Below are 26,054 nucleotides of genomic sequence, written 5' to 3'. Positions count from 1 at the left end.
AGCCTGCGGGTAGTCATGTAGAGCAATGAGTCTCCCATCAGTCTTTTAGGGCAGCTGTGGTCTACTTTATCGGGATTACCCAATAAGGATAACTTTATGTCAGGCTTGGTTAAACCGAGACCCTTGCGGTGGCATTACTATCAAAATACTTGAGAAGGAGACTTTTCAAAAAGCCTAATTGGAACACAAATGTAATAACTTTTATTAAAGCAGATCCTTCTCTGAAAAATACATTAGTGATTAAATAAAATTTAGAAAATATATACCTATAACTCGTCTTTTTTTCATTTAACGCTCTATTCCCTTTTACAATATATATTGAACATTTTAGCAGGTGATTTTGCAACCCATTTCAGTCCAGGCACAGCCAGGGCACAAAATTCAAATGAGGAGAACAGAAACATTGTTTCAGTTTCTCCTCTTTCACTAACTATATTCAGTGGCAGAAAAGGACAACATTTATTAACGATGACTGACATGGAGTCATGATGGAGGCGCCCAGTTCCTGGATAGATGTGTGGATTTCAATATTTTAATTTGGTTTTCTAGAAACACCTATTGCTGAGTAAACAGAATATTACAATTCCTGGCAATGTGGCAGATCTTTTTAAGCAAGGTACAGTAGGGCAAAAATAGGGCCATATTCAGATCAAGTAGCCTCACCTTCCATTAACACAACTTGCATCAGCAGCATCATCTGTGGGCATTTCAGACAATGTCAACCAATTGATGTAAATTCCACTGTGCCAAAAGACAAAGAGTATGCAAGTTTGGCACGTTTGAACTGACATGTGAGACCGCCATTATTTAACAAAGAAGAGAGGGAACAAGCAGCGTTTGTAACATATTCTGTATAGGACAGAACAGTTTCAGTGGTAAGAAGTCATAGTAAACACACGGGCAGATGGTCAAAAATACATTTTATTTGATTAAAAATAGGTTTTTGGATCAATCTTTGGATAAGACTGCTATATATTTTATGGTGCTGTATGGACATTCACTTTCTCAAATAATTTTCGTTCACTACAACAACCACACACCCTCCATATAGTACTGCTCGGAAGCTTTGATGAGGATTCACGTTATTCTAAATATTGTAAATTATGGGATTTTCAAATCCACATTTGTCAAAGTATAGCAACTTTTGCCGTTTATTATGAGGGTCGTAATAACATTACATTACTGCAAATGTTTTTGGGGATTTTATAATCGGTGAACAGTTCTGGAGAGCAAATTAAAATTTTATTCTTTGTAGCGTCTAAAAAATAAGGCTCTGGAGAATATAATGGTTTTTCATAACCCCTTCCTACCGTGCAATCTGAAGAACATGTGGGATGTTTTTTAAAGAGTAGCAAAAATATAGAATTTTTCTCTCTGACTTCTAGGTTTCATTGTGGGCATGACTGATGGACTAATTGGTTGTTATCGGTAGTCACACTCTGTTACAGCTTAATATATTTATTAAAAAAATTTGCAGATGTATAGCTTCTTGTGATGACGCATTCTACTTGTCTAGAAACTTTTTTTTTCCATATTCTTTACTAAACTAATGATAGAATGTTAGCATTCCTTGCAAGTGGCCTCCGTTCTCAGCTGCTCTGCATGGTGTTTCACTAGTGTAAATCCGTTGTCAGCTTTTCCAAACAGCAGGTTGCCTTGAAAGAATGAATAAACCTAGTCAGCGTTTTATAATCAGCCCTCTCTCGCGTTTGCAGGAAGTATGTAAATTTATGAATTGGAAACATGTCAGGCAGCGCTAGGACATCTATATTCAAACACAGAACTTGGTTCATATAAAGCAATTTCATATACTTCCTGCAAAAACCTACATCTACACAGTCATATTTATTTATTCTAAAGAATTCTTTGTTTGGTTTTGATCAGTAATAGTTGTTTCATCTTGGCAACTAGATGCGCTTTTTGCCTAACCGGATGCTCCTTTTTTCTTGACCTTTCCAGGGACAGAACTTGCAATATGAACATGTCCTGATACTAGCTGCATGATAATTAGAAAACTAATTGCTAAGCTATCTGTTTTATTCTGTCTTGGAGATTGTTTAAAGCACACAGTGGTTTTATTACCAATCTATTTCAGCTGTTAAAGACTTTTTCTTTGTGAAAGAGACAGCAAGCTGAGCATTCGATTTGTGAATATTGAATACTGATGAATAGTTTGCTATAGATTTAAATAAAAGCTTTAATATATTCCATGTGCACTTCTCCATAAAGCTACACTGGGTGTAGTTTTCAGTCCCAATTAGTCCTGCTATGTAATTATTGTAGTTTTTCTGATTCTTTGATGTCTCAGATGATTTACATTTCAGGACTACGACTGCCTCTAGTGGCTGTCAATCAGACAGCCTCTAGAGGCACTTCCTGCTTGCTAACTGACTTGGGTTATCTAACTGACTCTGGACGTACTCAGTCTGCTTGAAAACATTCAGCATCAGTTAAATTCCCAATAGGAAACCTTTGAGGCAATGCTTTCCTGTTTGAAGGGCCTAATGCATTTGGCGCGTATTAGGTGCCCCTTGTTGGAACTTGCACGCAGGAATTGGGTAAGTGACTAAAGGGTTGTTCAACCCTTTAACTGCCGGGGGAATGAAGGGGGGACCAGAGCACTCTAAAGTGTAAGGAATACAGATTTGTGTTCCTTATACTATTGAATCCATTTAATGATTTAAACCGGTAATAAAAATAAAAAAAATCTAAAAACAAGGTGATTTTAAAAAGACCATTTTTTTTAAACTCTTCAAAATTAATAAGAAAAAAAAATGGCTTGAGTAATCTCTGATATGATATTCCTTTGTGCCTTTGCCCTATAAAGTAATCGAAACAACTGAAAGCGGTTTAATTTTAGAAAAATACCTGGTTCTGTTACCTATACAAACCGCATGTCTAACCTGCCCAAAACACATTTTCATGTATATCTTAACATATTTCACATAGGTGTTGCCAGGTCACATGGTGCATTTTTATTTTTTATCATTTGCCATTTTCTATGCGTTGAGTTATGAAATCACTATTTTATTTTACTAAAAGTTTTGGCAATTGTGTAACACTGCCTAATATATAAAAACATGCATTTTTGCTTTACTGCCTTTGCATTGTGGGTAATTATGGTTTGTGCGAACTGTAAAACATGGAACGGGTGGGGTGGGAGGGGGATTTATCAAGAGCTGCTATTTTGAGTGCGAAGTGCAACATATTGAGCCATTCTATTGGTTTCCATTGTAATTGCTACTGTTTTTAGAACTGTTTTTGTTTGCTCCCTGATAGATCTCCCCTGAAGTAAAAAAAAAATAACTTTGTGCTATCACTCTTTTATCCCTCGTGTGCAGTGTTAGACTGCTTACTTACTGTTGGACCTTATCTATATAATCACTAGCTGGCTCGTTATGATGGCCTAAAAGGTAACTCCTTTAATGCTTTGCTAACCATCCCTGTGTAATGTAGTATTGTGTTTTTTATTTTTTTATATATATTTTTTTATTTTTTATTCTTTCACTATAAGTAAACTGGGACAGGAGAATTCCTTAGGTTCTTCAAAGTTTTACAAGAACATTTTTCTACACATGTTAATGCTTATCAGATAAAGCTACCAAGCTTTTATATTGCCATTATTATTATTATATATATATATATATATTTTTTTTTTTTTTCAAATATTTTTTGTTTCCTTTTTAGGCAACCAGTGTAGATAACCTAGCGTTGCCTTGGATCTTATCTGGAAGAAATGCTACAAAAAGTCCAGTGACTCTTCTTGACCTTTGCTTTGGAAAGACAGACAACCTTAACCTGCTATATGTGGTAACGTATTATATTTCTTATTTGCCTTGGAGCGATATATGAAAAAAAACTGTAATAAAAAATTCTGCATATTGTATTTTTTTAACACTTTTTTGATAACACCTGCTACAAAGTGTTCTCCAACTGTTCTTCACAACTGTACAACATACAAACTTGATAGAGGAATATTGGAGGGGCGTGATCTATCCCAAAGATATAGATACAGATTGACAATGAAGCCAACTTGGCATTGTTATATGCTAAGAGCAGGGGCAAGGCAGGCTGGGACAGGGGGTAGGGAGGCAATTGCCCTCCAGGCCCCCCCTATATCCAGGGCCGCCCGCATCCAGGAAAAAAGGGAAAAATCCAAATCCCCTGCCTCTGGCTGGGAATCTGATTTTTCAACTTACCTCTCTTCCTGCAGCCTGTAGCCAGTGGAGTCGGCCGACCTCTCCTGATGATATCAGGAGGAGGGGGCGTGACATTCACTGCTCTTCTCCTAGGACAGCTGGGGAGTCTGGGAGAAGAGCAGAGGAAGTCACGCCTCCTCCTCCTGACAACATCATGAGAGGCTGGCCCCTCTCCCCTTCCTCTGTCCCCCTTCCTCAGCTCCTGCCCCCACCCTCCTGGCTCCTGTCCCCCTTTTCAGCTTCTGCCCCCCTCCAGCTTCTGTCCTCCTTCCTCAGCCTCTTGCCCTCCCACCACAGCCCCAATAACATCCCCACTACAGCTCCTGTCCCTCAATTGCAACCCATATCACGCACACCCCAGCCCCTTTCCCAAATTGTAGCCATCAACCTACTTCAGCACCTATCCCCCCCCCCCCACTACATTTCCTAACGCCCCCTACTACAGCCCTGTTCCCTTTATTTTACTTTACTTCATCCGTCTGTCTACTTTTCATTATTAGGGCTGCCAATCTTTTAGACCGTGACCTTTTTCCCTTTGGCACTTTTTCTGGTGCTTTGGTACTAAGTTGAGATTTACTAACACCCTATGCATTAAAGGGCCAGGACTAATACAGCCTATATGGCAGACTTGGGTGTTTGGTAACTTTATCTCCTCACTTACTTAGGCATGGGAGTAGCCTTATAAGGCTAGTTCTGTATTTATAATTTTTTGGAGTCAGTTTATTTTTGTGTTGATACTTTCTGTTACTTCAGATATTTAGTGGTCTCCCTCTGGTTACATTGTTCCATACCACTCAATGCTTTGGTGCCTACGTCTTTATCTCCAATCAGCATTATCATCACAGTTTGTACATTTTTGCTTCTTTGTTTCTGTTGCTAATATCTAGGGTTAAGCCCTTGGATAATACTGGAGTTTCCTCCAGGTGCATGGGATCAGTGTGGAGGTGGTGTTTATTCCCTTTTACACCCATTTTCACACGGATCCCAATTCATTCTATTTTTTTTCTGTGTGTGTGCAAGTATGTCTGTGTGTGTGTGCCAGCAAGTATGCCTTTGTGTGTGTGTGTATGTGTGTATCAGTATGCCTGTAACAGTGTGTCTGTGTGCCTGTCAGTGAGTGTGTGTGTGTCAATTCCGCAAGTTTGTGTACCTGTCGGTGAGTGTGTCTGTTTAGGTGACTGCCGCCCCTCCCCCCTTTCAATCACATGGGAATGGTGTTTTTTTATACTCTCCTTGGTGCAATGGGACACTTGACTGGATTTGCCCACCAGGCCTAAAGCTGCCAGCACTCCCCTGGCTAAGAGACCTTGCGTTGGGAGGTATTTCCAAGCAGCACAAATTGGATAGGAGGGGGGTAGGAGGTAAAACTTTAGTGCACCACCCAAGGACCTGGCATAAGGGAAGAGAAGACAAATAGTTCTTTATAACTCAAGAAGCAATTTTTGTAAAACAAAACAAAATGAGGTTGCAATGCCATTGGTTTTAGTGTAGCGGCATGTGTTTCTTAGCTGTCATGGTAACTAAACAGTTACCATTTTTTTAGTACTAGAACTATGAATCATTGTTTTTTTGTTTGAACACCACTCAAGCTAGAACAACCTCTGATTACGATAAGGGAGTAGTTTCACAAGCAGCCTGGTTTACATATTTCTATGAAATTGCACCAAAACTGCTTTTTTATTACCAGGTTTGTTGGTCGGCTGCTTTGGGATGTGTTCCATTGATTACCTGTCTACTATTTGATTGTCAAAGCAATGTTTACTATATGACCTGAAAGTCAAAGGCCATTGCACAATTCCATTTTTTTTTTTTTATTTCCCTCTGGAATTTTCCATTGACTGCCAATGATAAGCCTACATATACACATAACCGATGAAACACAAATTTGTGGCTTCCATTGTCTATATCATGGGCGTGAGCTTTATAGAACTGAAGCAAATTGACGTTGACAGCCCGTGATATCCACTGATCTCACTTGAAAAACATTATTGCAAATTCCGTCTCAGCAGAAGTGCTTTCCTTCCTGAATAATTCATAGCCATCTCTTCTTCATATAGTGCACCTGCTGTCAGGATTTTACATTGCTTATTAAAATATGTGCAGCAAGCCTCACAATTAAGTCTTTTGAGATCTACTATCATTTTGCTTAGATGATGTTTTACAGTGCATTACGTTAGGCCTAACAAAAGCTGGTAAATTTGCATCACAACGATATATTCTTCAAAGTAAATGCTGGAGCGCAGGTCACATCAAGGGTCAATCATGATAATATTTGAATACCAGACAGGAATATAAATGTATCTTTGCCTTGTAATAGCTTCCAGAGATTTTGTAGCGTGGTATGTTTTTTACATTCTTTTTTTACATTTTTTATACCAAGTCTTGATGTAATTGTTGAGGACAAGGAATGAGGTACAAAAGCCTCTGCTGCTTATTCATTCTTTATTTTTTATTTTTTTTATGCATTTATATTCCTTTTTATAGTTTGACTTCGCTTTCATTAGACTAATTTTCGGAGGGAGGTGGTGTGTGACCGGACAATCCTACAGTGTTTTTGTGCTTGTTATGATTCTAGGAAAATGCCCCAGAAATCTTACCTTTGAAATATTGCTTGCTGTGTGACTTTCATCATATCCTCCAGTGTTCACCATTCCTACCCCTTGACCTCGTAGTGGGGGCACTGAGCAGTATACGGCACTCTGATCCTGTCAGGAAACATATTTTGTTTGTGTGATGCTGTGCACTTGCAGCAAAGTTCCTACAAGTATACAGATTAAAATGGTGTGAGCAAGCAGTCTATTTTAACAAAGTCTAAGTACGTGATCTAGTTCATTTCCAATATTGTCACTTTTTCTTTTTTTTTTTTTTTAAATGACCAGCCTATACATGGTAAAATATCTGTTGCTTCTGTATGTAGTGGCTGTTAATCAATTGTCAAATTTCAAATAGCTACCGCTGCTGAAAGACAGTCTCTCTCATTATTCTTTACTGAAAGAAAAAAACGCTACTTAGTAACTGGTTTCCAACCCTGGTGCTACGTATTAATGGACACCACTTATCCTCAAACCTTGATTCCAAACTCTGGCCTGAGAAAAGAAGCTAATAGACCTATACACACCCTATATCAAATACATATCAGCTATCCGGTATTACACTGAAACCCTCAAACATATATCAAAGTATAGTAAGCTATTTCAAAATACAATAAAATAAATGAAAAGGCCAAACACATGATGTAAAAAAAATATATAATTATTCTTTATAAAATGAAATTGCATGTTTCATTTAAATGAACAATACATACATTACCCTAAAAAGACAGAACAATCATCTATTCCTTAGCAGGTCTTAAAATTAGGTAAATACAACCTCAGATAAACAACACATGACATATTACACTGTGTCATGATTTATTTAACAAAAATAAAGCCAAAATTGAGAAGCTATGCGTGAAAATGAAGTACACATCATGATTCAATAGCTTGTCGAACCACCTTTAGCAGCAATAACGTAAGATAATCTTTGTCTGCATGACTTTATCAGCCTCTCACATCGTTGTGGAGGAATTGTGCCACACTTTTCTTTACAACATTGCTTCAATTCATTGGGGTTTGCCGGGGTTTTTTCAGGTTGAGGTGTGGACTTTGACTGGTTTGCTGGTGTGCTTGGCATCATTGTCTTGTTGTATGACCCAATTTCGACCCAATTCTCGAACAGGTGGTCTCACATTTGATTCTTGAATACTTCAGTATATAGAGGGGTTCATGGGGTTCATGGTCAACTCGATGATTGCAAGGTTTCCATGTCCTGTGGCTGTAAAACAAGCTGAAATCATCATCGTGCTTGACAGTTGGTATGAGGTGTTTGGTTTTCACCAAACATGGCCCTGTGCATTATGGCCAAACATCTCCACTTTAGTCTCGTCTGTCCAAAGGACATTGTTCCAGAAGTCTGGTTGTTCAGATGCAACTTTTCAAATCTAAGACGTGCTGGCATGTTCTTTTTAAAACTAGCACTAGAAAACATTGGGGAAACCTGTTCTTCCCCTATATGCACTCTGTAGAAACTGACTGGAAACCTTTGAATCGCTTTTTACATTTCTAACATTCAAGTATTATAAAGCAGTGTTGTTGGTTGTCATTAACAACATGTATGCTTGTTGTATATACTATTTATATTTTGTTCTCCACTTTTTTTCCCCTTCTTTCTCAGTAGAAAAAAAAAATGTTCATCAAGTGCTGAAATAGTTTGAAACATCCTTTATGGACTTCATTATAAAACATGCTGTTTTTCATTATTTTACAAAATTAATATTTATTTAAAAAACAGTCATGGGTGGTAGTGGTTACGAAGTTTGTTTAAGCTTGTGGTATCTTTGCCAGTCCTAATTTACTATGCTTTCAATTAAATGTATTTATTTTTTAACTACTTGGGCAAGAAAGCACAATTACATTTTCTGCTTAGTATTTTAGTTTTCTGCTTTTTTTTTGTTGTTTTCTTACCTGAAATATATCAGGGGTGCATGTTGCTTGTCAGGATTTTTTCCCTTCCCTACCATAGGGAATATTTAAGCAGTTATGCTGTGGGTTTAACAACGTTAAATATTATTAACACATTAAGAGGAATTAGCTGAATGTGCTGAAATAAATCTTACTGTGATTTCCCGAACATTAGCCTTTGACAATTATGATCGGTTTGTTTGAGTTACTATTGGTATGGTTTAATGAGTCCCACGTTTTCCTCTCTATAAAAATAGATGTTTCTGTCTGTCCATCATAACCACTCGACTTATTTTTATTTTGTTGTTGATTTTATTTTGTTGGTGGGGTGGGTTGTATTGTGACAAAACAAGCTTTAACAAAAGCTGGGGCTCTTACAACTCACCACACGCAACCTCCCTGCTGCCACCAATATAATGCACAAGTTTCACTTCTGACATCTATACAAATGTGTCCAGGATTGGATAGCACTAATAAGCTGTGAGCACATGGGGTAAGGCTAGCTCAGAGCTCACAGCTATGACATTCAAGGGCCCATTTAAGATTTAAGAGCAGGGGTGCCACAAGTAGATCGACAGCCATTACAAACTACATGTCCCATGAAATCTTACCAATGAAATCTTATAAGGCTGACACAGCACCATGGGGAGTATAGTTCTGGAACCACTAAGAATCTACTTCCTGGCCACCCTTGTTGTTTTTAGTGTATAAAACGCAGCCGTTGGCTGTTTCCAACCTTTTCACTTTCTGTAAACTGCTGATCTTCTATTGTGATGAGAAAAACGATTTCAAACTGGAGATGTTTTTCTTTAAAAACTGCCTTAGATACAAAGGAATGTATAAAAATGTATGATTAGGAATTAATTAAAATGACATAAAAAGATGAACAAAAAAAACAGCAAAAATATAAATATGATTATTTGAGGCTTTATTCATAGAAGGTGCATTTATTGTAGTGTGACCAATGACCTCTAGTTGTATTTATATTGGAGGGGACTGTCATACCCACTCATTCTACATAGACTGGATTATTCTCTAAACCAGGAAGCACTGAGCATATACCCGCACGCCGTGGGCTAAAATATCCAAACATTAAACGTTCTCTAACTTGGCTATTTTTCAATTTCTGCTTTTTAGCCAAAACAATGAAATTCCCTTGTTAATCCCAGTTTAGTAAATAGTACTGTGACATGGGATCATATCTTAAGCATTATAGAAGCATATAGATCATTTGCAATGTTTCATTTTTCACATTTACTATCATAGTGCTCCAGGGTGACTTTTGGTTTCCAGAGGATGCACTGGGATACTGTGTTGTCACACTCACTAGAGAAGATACACCTTAAGGGGCTTTAACTACACAGAACTGTTTTATCTATGTCTAAGATGAAGGTCTTTTTTCAAGAAGCCCAGCATTCCCCACTAAATAATTGTTTTTAGTCTTCTCCAGTTCATGCATGTGTCGACTTGCATAACATTAATACCCAGAAGACGGCACACCCAATGGCAACTTGCTCATTTTCTATGCACTTCCACCTATAGCTTTAAAACGCTATTACCGTATATACTCGAGTATAAGCCGACCCAAATATAAGCCAAGGCCCCTAATTTTACCCCCAAAAACTGGGAAAACTTATTGACTCGAGTATAAGACTAGGGTGGGAAATGCAGCAGCTACTGGTAAATTTCTAAATAAAATTAGATCCTAAAAAAAATTATATTAATTGAATATTTATTTACAATGTGGTGTGTATATAATGAATGCAGTGTGTGTGTATGAGTGCAGTGTGTGTGTGTGTATGAATGCAGTGTGTGTGTGTGTGTTGCAGAGCCTTGGTGGGGGGTGGGCAATTTTATTATTATTTTTTAATTATTTTAATTTATTTTGATTATTTTTTATTTTATTTATTATTTTTTATTTCTTATTTTATTATTATTTAATTTTTTTTCGTCCGCCCTCCCTGCTTGATACATGGCAGGGAGGGGGGCTCTCACTCCCTGGTGGTCCAGTGGATGGGCTGTGTAGGAGAGGGGCTGGCAGAGCTGTTACTTACCTCTCCTGCAGCTCCTGTCAGCTCCCTCCTCCTCCGCGCCGGTCCGTGCAGCTCCCAGTTTAAGTCCCAGTGTAAGTCTCGCGGCCGCACTATGACCCCGTGGCTCTCGCGAGACTTACACTGGGAGCTGACAGAGGTGCTGAACGGACCGGCGCAGAGGCGGAGGAAGCTGACAGGAGCTGCAGGAGAGGTAAGTAAGAGCTCCCTGCCAGCCCCCCTCCTACACAGCCCCATTGTCTGTATTATGGCAATGTAAATTTCCATAATACAGACAATTGACTCGAGTATAAGCCGAGTTGGGGTTTTTCAGCACAAAAAATGTGCTGAAAAACTCTGCGTATACTCGAGTATATACGGTATTTGGTTCCGCAGGCCTTGGAACAGACAATTATTTTGCAAATGTGATGTCTACTTACCATGTGGCAAATGTCAGCACCTGCTCAATCCGAAGCAGTGTTGAAAAACTGTGTCTAGAATAGTTCCAGAATGCTGTGTAAAATAAGTAAAGGAGCATTGCTATTATTTAGATTTTATGTCTATATTTGTGTAGACTTCCTTTAATTTGTGTAGTCGTACTTTGTATCATTAATGGTAAACCTTTGGAACCTATGGTGCCTATTCATCACATGAAGATCTGAGATTGGCACTCAGTGTCTAATACATCATGTACCCTGGAAGCCTAAATTAAATATGGAAAACCAAGGTAATGCTGATTAGTAAGTACGTATGAGGCTTGGTTGGTAATATAGATATTACATTTTTATCTCCTGTATTAAATTAGGTAAGGATCTACTGATATTAAAAAAGGAGGTGTACCTAGGTGACATGGCACTCCGTGTGAAAATCTATTTTAGAACCAGCCCACCCCACCCCACCCAAACTAAAAAAGTGTCCCCTTCAGCACCACCCCCAAGACCCTGTTAGTGAAAGTAGACTCACATGCTGACATTCACACACCTACACATTTTTGTATACACATGCATTCCTACACACATGTACACACACGTTGACATATATAAACACATACACGGACTCACACTTTAATATACACACACTGATTTATACACACACTGATTTATACACACATTAATATACACACGCATACATGTATATCCATACACACACACACCAGTTTTTGCTGTTGTTGTATTTTTATTATGATTTTGTCCACTCGGCCTCTCTTTTCTTGCCTTTAATGGGAGAGCTCGACTGAAACCTCAACCCTGGTGTCCAGTGGGGAAGTTAAGAAATCAGTGTCTGTACTGATTGCCCAGCTTCTTGCAAGTTCCCTGCAACTCTGTACTGATGGTGGGACTGGGGTGACGTTTAACTGGGGCTCCAGTTTCAGTATAGGGTGCACAAAGGATATCATATGGCTATTCCCAGCAGCTCACTTGTGCCATCTCCGGAGCCACAGTGACAGACCAGGCACCTGCCGTGTGACAGCTTTCTATGCACAGTCTATGCACCCCTCTGCTGTCTTTCACTTTGGGGGGAGCACTCCGGTCATTCTAACGCAGCGGAAAGGCTTAATACAGTGTGGTCTCATGGCGTGGCTTATTACCAATGTTGTTACTAGAAACAGATGATTACTGAACTCATTCTTGTTTTTTTTATTTCTCATAAAATTAACTAATGCATCTTCTGGGTAATGCCTCACAAATAATTTTCTTAATATGTCAAACAATTGGTAAATGGTTTGACTGCTTACATTGGGAGGGCACCAAGACACTCTTGGTACCATAACTACTACAATGCGCTACAGTGGCTATGCTGCTTGGATAGCGCAATTAAATGGAGCCTGTGTAATACAAAAATGAGGCAGTTCTTATTTAGCATGTGGCAGAAGCAACACTGTCAGGAAGGAAGTAGTCATGGTTTTTTTATTTTTTTAGTGTGCATTCATATAAATGGTAGGAATAATTAGTGGGTGTCATAAAAACAGAAAATGAATGACTACTAACTCAGTCAGAGTAATTCAGAGTAACATGGTTAATATGAAAATATATTGACCCCCTGGTTAAAAATAGTTTTAACATTTTTATTTGAACTCGCACATAGACGAAAATAAAATGAAAAAAATCAATAAATTTAATTGGAACATAGACACAAATAAAACTAAAATACCTTTACCATAAAGCTTAAAATATTAAAAAATAAAAACCTCCTAACTTTCCCAGGGTTTGGCACTTTTCCTAGAATACAAACTTAACAAAATATATCATGACATGTATGACTTTGTTGAATTTCAACACTGTTACCATAGCAACCTTAACACAAAGGAAACACAGGTATTTATCTTAGCCACATGTGGTTAGAACATTCCTTTTAATAATATACCCCACCAACCTCTTTACACAGTGGGTGCCAGAAGAAAGACCCCCAAGCACCAGGTCGATAAACTGAAGATTCTCTGTATTCCTCACCTGAGAGAGCACAGAATATTTAATATCAGACAGTACTCTTTGTAGATGGTGTCCAGTGCTACCTAGTGCATTTTTGCTATTAGTATGCAGTTGTTTGATTTATGGGCAATTATATTTCTTATTTATATTATTTCAATCAGGTAACCTTTGTGGTTCTTAGCAAGATTTTCTTTGGGGCCCAAATGATTAAATTAATAGAGACCCATTGTTAAAGGGTAGTATAATCATCATTCAAATTAATTTAGCAGAGCACCTAATTCGACTCAAAATTATCGAATCAAAATAATTTCCACAGCGCTTAGGAAGTCAATTCCCGCTACAGAAAACGATTTAATTGGGGCTTGAAAAGAGTGGTACCCTGCTCTTTCCTCCCCTCCATCCTCTCCTTTTCCTTCTTCTATTATTATTTTTAAATTTTTTTATTTATTTATTTATTTATTTAAATTAAACATTATGAGAGCAGGACACTGATCTTGATACAACAGGTACATATTGTCTCAATAATAGCCATTTTTTTTTTGTAAATCTGTTTATTAAGACAAAATAGTCAGCGAAGAGTTGGCTCGCAGGCCAGACAAATAAACAATAAATCCGGTATAAAGCAAAGTGAACATGAGAGTTTTGAAATCCAACATAGTACAATTAAACATGACTCTAACATTTTAAGATCTGGAGTTCTGAATATTTATCAATTGACGAGTTCCGTGTTTCCCTTCCCCTAAATGGAAGTGCAGTGAACGAGCTTCGTCCTAGAATGCCATCATAATGTATGTGTATATGTATGTGTGTTTACTCGTAGCGTACCGCTACTTTTGGTTTGGACATAGCCTATGTTCGGGGCCCACCTGTGATAAACAAGACTAAGTGTATCAGACGCCACCGTAGAGGGTAGGGATTAGGCCGAGTAACAATATAGTAAAGGAAAAGAGATCAATGAGTCTCGAAGTTAGCTTCATGTAAATTCGGGCAAGCGAAGATAGGATGGCGAGCTACGGCCGGGAGCCCCATCGAGTCGTCTGTGCATGTGATAGTGTCAAGAATGGGATCCTTTCTGTGTCCTGAGGTGCGCGTGTGAGATGCTATCATCTATCCAATGGCGCTTAGGCACCCTTTGCTGTTTAAGTTATAGGCCCATCACTCAACACTCCCATGTCACGGAACCTCTACCCAAGGTTTCCATGTGCAAGTACCTATGGCAGGGAGCCCATTCCTAGTGCGGGTGCCGACCCTTCCCCGTAACAATCATCCGTAGCAGAGCTCGAGATTCGTTCACTAGCCACCTCCACCCCCACACCGTTGGGTTACCCACATGTAGTGAGGTCACATTAATATCTATGTCCAGTCGGGGGCGACTGTCTCTATCGTGCATACATGTAGTGGGCACCTGTCAATCCAGGAGTCATGGTGTCGGAGAGATGGAGTAAATCTTGTCCAGGTTGTTAAGTGTCCAGGGCAGCGTGAGTCCCTCGAGGCAGTACTAGTAGTCATGGTCTACTGTCCGTTGTCAAGTCCTAGCACATGAGTCTCCATCTGTTGATGCCTCTGTCTGTCGTAAGCCGTATAGCGTCGCCTATCCGTCCTATATTCGGTCTGTCCAGCCCCGATCCCAGACACTCCGGGACCTGGTGACCTGTGAGAGAAGGGTAAGAGAGGGAATTATGGGTCGGGAAGCATTGGTACCTGAGCAGCACTCCCCCGAGCGTTCCCCTCTTGTCGGTACCTGGCAATATATAAGAACCAGGGCGCCCACATTTCAGCACGTTTGGTTCCCCGGCCTGTAATGGTGGCATGGGCTTCCTCCGCCCCCTGGATATCTTCCACCCTGCGGATCCACTCTTGTCTAGTCGGCACAGTATCCGTCTTCCAATGGGCCGGAATGTTGGCCTTTGCGGCATTAGGCATGTGTCGTAAGATCGACTTCTTGTACACCGAAACGGGCTGAGTGGAGATGTGTAGCAAGGCCAATTCCACGTCCCAGTCTGGTATGTCTCTCAAGATAAGCGTCACTGTATCCCTGATCATATCCCAGTAGGGAGTGATGATTCTGCACTCCCACCAGATATGTAACACCGTGCCGCGTTCCTCTTGGCATCTCCAGCACACCGAGGGGATTGATGGGAAAATTCGGTGTAGTAGTGCCGGCGTCCTATACCATAGGGATATCAATTTATAGTTAATTTCTTGATAATAGGAGCTCATAGAGCTCTTATGTTGCCATAGCATCGCTGAATCCCACTGTTGGGCGGTAAGTGCTTTCCCCAATTGTCCTTCCCATTGCCGTTTGAATGCCATCGGTGTAGGAGTGCCTCCGATCAGCAGGTGTTGATATAGCGTTGAAATCGCGTGATCTAGGTCGGCACCTCGGTCACAGAGTCTTTCGAACCACGTGAGGTCCCTGTGCAATCGTTCATTGTGCGGAATTGAGGTATGAAAATGTTTCAGTTGCAGGTACCGGAATTGGAAAAGAAGTGTCCGCGGCCTGTCTTCCAGCAGCGATGAGAGATCCCGTAGTTTCCCATCTGCGAGGACTGTATATATGGGAATATATTCACGCTCACACTCGATGGGCCATGCTACTGCTGGGAGCCCACCCCCTACATCTTCATTGTGTGTGATCGGCAACATTGGGCTGGGTATTGGGGATTCGTGTTCCTGCTCCCTCAGTGTTTGCCAACTAAACAGAGTCTGCAAGACCAGACCCTCATTGTTCACCGAGGTGGCCCGCCTCCCAGGTCTCCCCCAAACCTTCGCCTCTAGTGCCGGACCTATGAGGCCTCTGTCCATTTTAAGGAAAAGTAATACGCTTCGTATTTAAAGAATTATAAACTCAACTGCAGGACATATAATATATATTTTGTTATTAGCATATTATTTAATTACTATCTCCTTTATGGTATATAGTTCATTTAACATGTTAAGTGTCTAATCTTAATAAATGAAAAAAATCTCAAGCACTCACTGTGATATGTTCAATGCAGTTTTTTATTGGATCTGCAACGTTTCCACCTGTACCCAGGTCTTTATCAAGTTTGATAAAGACCTGGGTACGGGTTGAAACGTAGCAGATCCAATTAAAACTGCCTTGAACATATCACAGTGAGTGCCTGAGATTTTTTCATTTATGTAGATTATATGGGGTTTGCTGACCCATGCTCAGTGCGCCCTGTGTTATTTTTTGTGATTGAGTGCAACCCTCCTTTTTCTCTTAAGTGTCTAATCTTAGACTGATGCTTATTATGTCTAATGTGTACACTGTATTTTTACATCGGCCTCTTTTAAATAAAGATTTTAAAAGATTACAAAATAAATGGAGGGGGCACAGCCTGTTTGTGCATTTTCCAATAGAGGTGCTGATTGTAAGTCTTAATCTTATACCAAATGCTCTGTGGACACATACAATAAAATGTATTTTTACACCAATGCATTGTTTAAAGTTGATACATTTGTTTTTTACAAATGGGATTATCCTTGACAATATTTTGTTTGTTTTTTGTTTTGTTGTTTTTGAAGCAGCTGCTTACAGTCAAACAGTGGGATTCTTCTGCTCTGATGTCAGTGGTCTTGTTTAAACTCTTTGTGTTTACTTTCTTATTTTAGGCTGCTCTTCTCTAAACCATCCATCTTCGTCCACACTTTGAAAGTTGTTGGTATATTCATTTCAAAAGCCACAAAGTCTTGCTATTTGTTGTTTTTAATACTTAGTCAGATCATAATCCCTTCACGTGTTGCTTACAGATGGCTTTCAGAGAGGCTTGTCGAGAGCCTGGAGTGTGAAGGATGCTTTAATTCCTCGAAGCTTGTCTTATTGTCAACAGATATGGGATTGTTTCTGCAGGTGTTTCTTCAAACTATGCCTGGAATTCTACCTTTAATAACTACCTCATAATTCCTTGCAATGTTTCTTGTGTTTTTAACAGTAGGATGCTTTTCAAACTATAGCTTGGTTGCTGCTTCTAAGTGTGCTTGGAGATATTCTGGAGAGGTTTACTGATTCTTCAACTGTCTAAGATTTTGCTAAGATCTTTCTTTTTACTGTTAGAGGTGAGATTCATCTGTAGGAAAGGTTACTGATTGTACAATATTTGATTTCCTGTTGGTAATTGGTAAGGCATTTGATTAGCTAGGTACTTGCTATTGATTGTTGGTTAATTAGCTACTGTTTGCAAATACGCACAGGCCTACCCAGGTGTTAAGCATTCCTAGTGGGTGGTGCTTTTAGGAGTTATACAAGGGTTGTGGTCATTAGCTTGGCTAATATAGCTTGGTTGCTGCTTCAAATTGTGTGCTTGGATATAAAATGGAGGTAATTTGAGGTATACAGGAGAACATCATTTTTTATTTTTTTTTTTAAGTTAAGATTTGTTTGATTTAAATTACTTACCTCATTAAAATGGCAGGCTTAGTTCAGGGTAATAGTTGTTATGCATTTGTTTCACGTTCCACTTTTTGGAGATTTGGATGCTGTCTAATCTGTACACAGTTCTCTATATTGCAGCAGGAGCTTGTATTTTTGAAGTCTGAGATTTGTAAATTAATTGGTAAACAAACTCAAAATATGAATATAAAAATATAAAATTATTAATTGTGTTGGCACTTAATTACTGAACGGTGCAGGTATTTGGAGGTATTCCCCATCAACGACCTCAATAATATATACAAAACAACAATTAAATACCGCACTCATATGCATCATCGTATGCATGAAAAAATAAGAGTCTCTATTTGATATGCAAAAAAAGTGAAATTAATTTATTATACACTAGTTATCTAAATTCATTCATCTACAACATATGTACACTATTGCATTCTGATGATCTCCTTCATAATGTACTAGTTCATCAAATTTAGAATTTAGAATAACTAGTGTATAATAAATTAATTTCACTTTTTTTGCATATCAAATAGAGAGTCTCTTATTATTTTTTCATGCATACGATGGTGCATATGAGTGCGGTATTTAATTGTTGTTTTGTATAAAAAAAATATAAGCTTAGAGTCATGTCTACAAATGCTTGCAGTTTAGGGAATAAGATCCATGAACTTGTGGCAATAATGGCAACTGATAATGTAGATTTAGTCGCTGTTACTGAGACATGGTATAATGAGAAAAATTACTGGGACATTGCAATACCAGTGTACTCTTTATATAGAAAATACAGAGAAGGCAAGAAAGGGGGAGGGGTGGCCCTGTATGTGAAGGATAGCATAAAATCTAGCCTAATAAAAGTTAGTGAGGCGGACATAGAGTACGTTTGGGTTACGTTAGAATTTGGTAATCACACAGTAACTCATGTAGGTGTGATTTTATAGAAGCCCAGGACAAATAGAAGAGTTAGATAATCTACTAGTTGAGGAAATAGCTAAAATGACAATGAAGGGGGACGTTATCATCATGGGTGACTTTAATCTTCCTGATGTGAATTGGAAAACCAAAATAGCTGCTTTTGCCAGAAGCACACATTTTCTAAACTCCGTACTGGGATTGTCTCTAAAACAAGTCGTTGAGAAGCCAACTCGTAAAGAGACCATACTAGATTTAAGGTTAACAAATGCAGATTTGGTATCACATATTACTGTAGGAGAACGTTTAGGATCCAGTGATCATCAGTCAGTGTGGTTTAATATAAAAACAGTGACTGAGTTACACCACACAAAAACTTTTCTAAAGTTAGAATGTGTAAAGGAGTCATTATCATACCGGAGTAGTTTAAATGGGGATCAAGAGAAATGGAAAAAAAAAAAAAAAGTTAGCATTTAGTAATTATAAAAAAAAAAAAAAAAACAGATTTAGGAAGATGGACAGATCTCTAAGATAAGACAGAAAGCGCCTAAGCAAGAGCTTCCAAATCACACACAGAAGAGAAAATAGCACAGTTATTAAGAAAAAGGGACAAAACATTTTTTAGATGCATAAACGAGAAAAAGAAAGTAAAACAAGGATTAGTTAGATTTAAAAAAAAAAAAAAAAGAAGGAAGGTATGTAGAAGAGGATAAAGGTCTAGCTGACTGCTAGCTGAATATTTTTGTTCAGTATTTACAGATGAAAATGAAGGAGATATGTAACAGGGCTGATGTTCCAGGATGGATAAGCCAAATGGCAAATGATTTAGGTAAACTAGAAAAATGGTCAGAGTTGCGGCAGCTGATATTTAATAAGGATAAGTGCAAGATAATGCATCTTGGACATAACCTCAACATCGGAGGAAAGTGATTTGGGGGTAATTATTTCAGATGACTTAAAGGTACCGTATATACTAGAGTATAAGCCGACCCGAATATAAGCCGAGGCCCCTAATTTTACCCCCAAAAACTGGGAAAACTTATTGACTCGAGTATAAGACTAGGGTGGGAAATGCAGCAGCTACTGGTAAATTTCTAAATAAAATTAGATCCCGTAAAAATTATATTAATTGAATATTTATTTAGTGTGTGTATATAATGAATGCAGTGTGTGTATGAATGCAGTGTGTGTGTTGCAGAGCCTTGGTGGGGGGTGGGCAATTTTATCAATTATTTTTAATTATTTTAATAATTATTTTTTATTTTATTATTTTTAATATTTTATTATTTTTATTTTTTTTCGTCCCCCCTCCCTGCTTGATACATGGCAGGGAGGGGGGCTCTCACTCCCTGGTGGTCCAGTGGCATTGGCAGTTCAGTGAAGGGGAGACAGGGGCTGGCACAAAGCCTCCGACAGGCCCATTATAAGAGCCAAATCGACATGGGGTAGAACACTGACTAACACCCCCCAACACAGGTAGACCCAACACAAAGGACCAATACGAACGCTAGGCCTACGAAACGGAGTAAAGAGGACGGATCAAGACAGAGGGGGGGGGACACGGCAGGGGGGGAGGGGAAACGAGAGATGAAACCCCAAATTTACTAAGGGCATAAAGGTTTACTGAAAATGTAAAAAATTTTACACCGTGTTAATCGCAACTGTTTGACCTGTACTGTTACTATACCATTCTAAAATAAAGAATGTCAAAAAAAAAAACACAGTAAAGGAGGAGACTATATTTAAAAGAAGAAAAACTACCACAACAAGAGGGCATAGTCTTAAATTAGAGGGGCAAAGGTTTAAAAATAATATCCGGTAGTATTACTTTACTAAGAGGGTAGTGGATGCATGGAATAGCCTTCCAGCTGAAGTGGTAGAGGTTAACGCAGTAAAGGAGTTTTAGCATGCGTGGGATAGGCATAAGGCTATCCTAACTATAAGATAATGCCAGGGACTAATAAAAGTATTTAGAAAATTGGGAAGACTAGATGGGCCGAGTGGTTCTTATCTGCCGTTACATTCTATGTTTCTATCAGTCGTGTTTTATTGCATCTAAACGCGCTTGTTATTATTACACTACATCATTTCATAAACAGCCGTTAAAGCTTAAAACGGCTTTCAGGTACAAACTAGGCAAGGAGTTTATGCGTTGCTGATAAAATGTTCTTTTTCTTTTTATTATCAACTCCGTATCGGTGAATTTACCTGTCACTTTGTAAAAATTGAATTATTTGGATGCTACAAGTAGTTTACCTTTCAGATTAATTTACAGAACCGAAACCATAAAACACAAGCACTAGACAATGTTTTTTCTTGTTTCCATTACAATAATTTCAAAGAGCGCAACACACACTATATAAAGTCACTTTAACATCTCTGCAGCTGTTTTGTGTGTATATCCTGTATGTCTCTCTAAATTTCTAATTGTAGAAGTTCAATTTACAGCTAAAGTCCAAGAGCACACAGTGTGGTGCGATCAGAAGCCACCATCCCCAATACAACTCTTTCTTCCCAATTTTAATTCCTCAAGTGATTACCCATTGGCCCCTCATGCTCTGTGCGGATTGGTTGTTGACCTAACCCCCCAGATTTTTGACCATGTTCCCTCTAGCCAACGAAGTCTTCTGCACTGAAACATTCAGAAGTTAATTACTTGCAAATTGCATATGTCAACAATAAAATAGAGCAACAATATTTATCTACATACACTTGTATTACTTTTCTATTAAGACACAACAGCTGTAAGCATTTTTATTTTTATTATTGCACCACCCATGTAAGCACAGATGGATATAGCTCCAAAATGGTATCTAGGGGTATTTTTTTTTTTGTTTTGTATGTTTTTTCTGCTGATAATGCATTGGTGCTTTGCGACATTACATGCTGCAAATGAAGACATTCTATTTGTCTTAGTGTGTTATTTATTTTTGCAATCGCAGATCACTGATCTCTGTCTCCCCTATCAAGAAATTACTTGCACATTTATTTCTAAATAAATGAAAAACTTTCTCATGCATTATAATGGTTCAATAATTAAAACTTTTAACTACATTTTGACCAATAATTTATTCAATATTTTTCTAGTTTACTACTGTTCATTAGTTTAAATAGGTCATAGGTTCACCCATGAATGGGCAAAGCACAATTTTAACTGTTACATAGAAACATTGTCCATTATAATATCACACATATAAATGGAGGTGAAATATGAGATAATTAAAATGGTAAACTATTTAATTTTGTTGTTTTATTAAGCATACAATGTAGCAAAGATTATTTTATTATAGGCTTTGTTCTCACGGTTTAGACAGCAGGAGAACCCATTTTTTTGTTTTTGTTTTTCTTCTATGCAATGCATATTTGGGTCGTTCTATTACAAATTTAAAACTATATACATAAAAAGAAAAAAATTTAGTGATAGTGCACAGCTATGTAAATGTGTTTCTTGCATTATTCACAAATTATCTAAAAAAAAGATAGAAAAAAATCATAAGTGTAGCGGAATGGGCTTCGCCATAGTACCTTCATGTTGATAAGGGCTGTCCACCCACCGTTTTGTTACTTTATTTCAGTTACCTTCCCTGTTGGCTACTTGTGGAAACAAGTAACAATATAATATTGTCTCTCGTTCGTCTGGTTGTTCAGTAAGAATCCTGTTTCAGCTATTTTTCACCATGTGGTTCGACAAACGAACCAACTACTGAACAACCAGGCCACCCCGGAGAGGAGTGTGGCATCAATTGACCTCCCTAACTTGGTTCACACTATTTTAATTCCCAACCGCACAAACTAACTGGGTGTTCCCTGGGTGGCCGCCGTTTGTCATACGAACACGTGGCGGCGGCCATCTTAGCATACGAATTACACCAGTGGTGTTTGGTCGTCGAGTGTCTGAAACCTAAATCGGACACGCGAGGGCACGAACACCATAGAGACTTCCATCCTCGCATAAGTTTGTAGGAACTCAAGGAAACAGAGCGTTGTTTGGTAAAAAGAATCATACGAACGAGAGGAATTAAACGAACAAAGACACAAACCATTCTGTTGTATATTTTCATGCATTTCAACCTCCCGAACGGCCAAAACCCATGGAACTATTCTCGACTTACACCTTATTTTTTTTTATTTTTTTTGTGTGCGGTCGGTAAAACTAAGACCTCCATAAAACTTTTGGACCCCTGAACCGATCTGGGTGATTTTTCAGTGTGTTGCTCCCCCAGATCGGGGCTATCAGGTGATGTTGGAATTATGAATGTAGGATATGTTTTTGGGGTTTTTCAAAAAAAGTACGAAAATTTAGATTTTTCTGTTTTGGGATAATTGAGTTGATACAGTAATTAACTCAATTGTCCCCTGAGCAGAGGGGGGGATTGTGTGTAATGTATGGGAGTGTCTTATGACCTGACTCTGTGTTTATTGGTTGTTGTATATTTTTATCGGTGCCCCACAAGGTCCACCTGGGTGGTAACCTTTGGGGCAAAACCAGCATAAAAGGCCAGCCTGGCCATTAAAGGTTCAGTTCTGCTCCTAATACTGAGTGTCGTCCAGTTATTGGGAAGGGTGATGGGATATTCGTGTATCATCTTGTACTTATGCCTGCTGTCTTGAAGTTTCCTGTTTGTTCCTGAGTAGCTGTTGAAGTAGAGAAGAAGCCCTGCTACCACTGCTCTCTGCTACATCATAGCTTAGTATATCTGTAAATATGAGTGATAAATAGCACACAGTTATACATTCTTATCTTTCTGAACTACAAATATCAGCTAAGATAAAGAGCAGGGTATTGTATACTCCAATACAATTTATGTTACCTCCTAGATAGAAAGGCTCTCAAACAGAAGTGATATAGACCAAATCATGGTATAATTATAAACATTTATAAAGCACTCACATTAGTATCTTACTTCTCAGTTTCCATAATTGTGTATAAAAGGTACAGGATCATGCACGATTAAAATGATTGCAATGAGAATATCTTTTCACTGAAATAAAACTCTATAGAGGGGATATATGACCCACCTTATATCATCAGTCTCTCATCACACAAAGTAATGTGTTTGTGCTGATCTGATAGAGTAGTGATTCCTGGACTGGCTCACTGAGTCACTGCCTAGATTATCTCTTCAATATCACCCACTCAGATGGGCAGAAATCCAATAGGCAGCAAGTCTTGTTACTGGTAGTTGGGCAGCACAACGCTGTGCAGATAGGGTCCATGTGTTGGGCGACTCACTTGACTCACGAGTCAACAGTGAAAGCTCAGTGAGCCAAATGTGGCTCCTAAATCCTCGTAATTAGGAACTGTGATGTAGGTAAGTGTTCTCTCCAACCTGTTCTGCCCATATGTTGTTTAACCCCTTAAGGACCAAACTTCTGGAATAAAAGGGAATCATGACGTGTCTCGCACGTCATGTGTCCTTAAGGGGTTAAACACAATGAGGGAGATTTATCAATGCTAAAGCAGGTTATATAATGGGGTCTATTTTGCCCTTAAAATTCCCCCCTTCCGATATGAAATATGCACACCACAGACAACTAATAAATTGTTTATTGAACTATAAACACAAATGCTTCCAATTGACGCAAAGCAAAAAGAAAATAAGCAGAACAAATCTCTCAATATTCAAGAGAAATTCTATATTTAGACTAAGACTCTCTTACAGTAGCTTTTTGGTGTATCTCTACATATGTGAAACACAGATCATGCCACAAAATGTATGGTGGTTTATTTTTATTTTTTATCAAACTGGAATACTGACACAGCATTATTTTTATTGCCAAGAATGTTATCCAGAGCTTGAATAGGTGTATTTTTTCTAGATGCTCAATGATGGGGATCTCCACAAACTACACAAGGTGTCTTTGACCCAAACATTCTATACACACATTCTATGGCACACTAAAGCATGGCAACTTTTTATAATGAATGGAGATGCTGGATGCATTGGCCCCTATTAAATTTCTACTTAACCTGGCACTAAACTGAACTCACATTTAGTAGAAAAAGAGTCTTTGTACGTGCATGATTAGATTGCATCTCTAACCATGTTTATGCTTTGTGTCTTATTACTTTTGACAGAGTGCTTTGGAAGGAAAACTTAGCACATTGTTCAGACACCTGCATGCTACAAGACAAACATTGAGCCTTATTTTAGCCCCTGGGCCAGAGTCTCCGGAGTCGAGTCATCACATACTACCGACTGTTTTTTATGCAAGGTTAATAAATCATTTGACAAGATGCAACCAGTCCTTAGAGGAATGCTGCCAGGATTTGCTCACTATGACACTGATCGTACCATCTGCACCTTGGGTAAGTAGATGCTGATTTTTTTTTTTCCCGATTTAAAATGTATGTAAAGAAATAGAAGGCAAAAGACCTTTTTATAATATTAATATAACATGCACTTAAAAATAGATGTAAATGTATTTCATAATTTTTTTAATACTTTTCATGTATTCTTGCCATTGTTACAGGTATGTATTAAAAGAAGTAGGGCAGATTTCATTCTTCACATATGATCGTTCCTGTTTAAACAGGGGCAGCTCCAGTATTTAATTTTTTTTCTAAAGCTAAAATAGCAGATTTGCAGTTGTTAATTGTTTGTGTCCGCTTACTGCACCCTGTTGACAATTGAGCCCCAAAAATGGTCTGTTTGTTATTTTTTTAAGTGGTTGGAATTTTACTGACACTAAAGGAACTGTAAAAAGTAACTGGAAGTTCTATTTAGAAACTAAAGAGACCTTTTGGGGTTGAATTTACCACCAATGTTGTAATATAAATTTTAAACTTATCCAAGTGTCAAGAGATGTCTCATCAGACCATATTACGGTTTCCTCTACTAAGTGGTCCAGGTTTTACGCTCCTTACGCAAGTTTATGGGTCTGTACTTTGAACTTTGCCAGCCTTGTGAAGCATACAATGTCCCATTTATATTTAGAATTAGTCACAGAAGTGCTCATTCTGTTCTATTTTAATGTTTGAGACTGCACTTGCCCTGTGAGCATGATTCATTGTTCCTTGTAAAACATTTTTATTATCAATGTGATGTGTGGAGTAGATGCTTGGAATACACTCTTTCTACAGCTTTTATGATAAGGTCAGGTAATACATGTAGGATTATATCCACCTTTTTGCTTATCTCAGGGTGTAGCCCGACCTTGCTGAGGAGGAGTAGAAATCCCATTTTTATGAGGGGGCAATGAATGTGTTCCAAACCTGGCAGGATATGCACAATGTAAAATATTTATGTACACGTGTTGGAACCAGGTCAGATCATGTTGGCGAGATCACAAAACATGAAATGTTTAATACATCATGCCTCAAAACCAAAAATAACATTTCAAATCACTTCCAAACTTTGAAAGTGAATGACCGTTCTTTGAACTTACAATATACATTGCAAGTGTGTTATTCTTACAATAACTCTCTCTTGCAGCCTATCTGATCAGGTCAGGTAATAAATATTACTGGACAAATAGTTGTTGGATCAGCGCTTATTAGCCAGCTAGAAGCTAAGATAAATTGAAGGTAGTCCACAACCTAAGGGTATAAGGTTCCCTCACAGACCATCAAAGATAATAGCGTACAAAAAAAA

At 38.4% G+C, this 26,054-nt stretch overlaps 1 protein-coding gene across 1 annotated transcript in view; it reads left to right on the top strand.

Moving 5' to 3' along the window:
* The window catches only part of LOC134612393 (uncharacterized), a 150,991-nt gene that overhangs the window by 64,939 nt on the left and 59,998 nt on the right, over window positions 1-26,054 (top strand). The window contains exons 8-9 of the mRNA XM_063456744.1: window positions 3,688-3,810; window positions 24,539-24,769. Coding sequence (XP_063312814.1) covers window positions 3,688-3,810; window positions 24,539-24,769 — 354 coding nt within the window. The remainder of the gene's footprint in view (window positions 1-3,687; window positions 3,811-24,538; window positions 24,770-26,054) is intronic.

The sequence above is a fragment of the Pelobates fuscus genome, chromosome 5, assembly GCF_036172605.1.
Source record: "Pelobates fuscus isolate aPelFus1 chromosome 5, aPelFus1.pri, whole genome shotgun sequence".
In the NCBI taxonomy this organism is placed as follows: Eukaryota; Metazoa; Chordata; class Amphibia; order Anura; family Pelobatidae; genus Pelobates; species Pelobates fuscus.
Note: the sequence above shows the minus strand (reverse complement) of the source record. Positions and strands in the feature narration are given on the sequence as shown.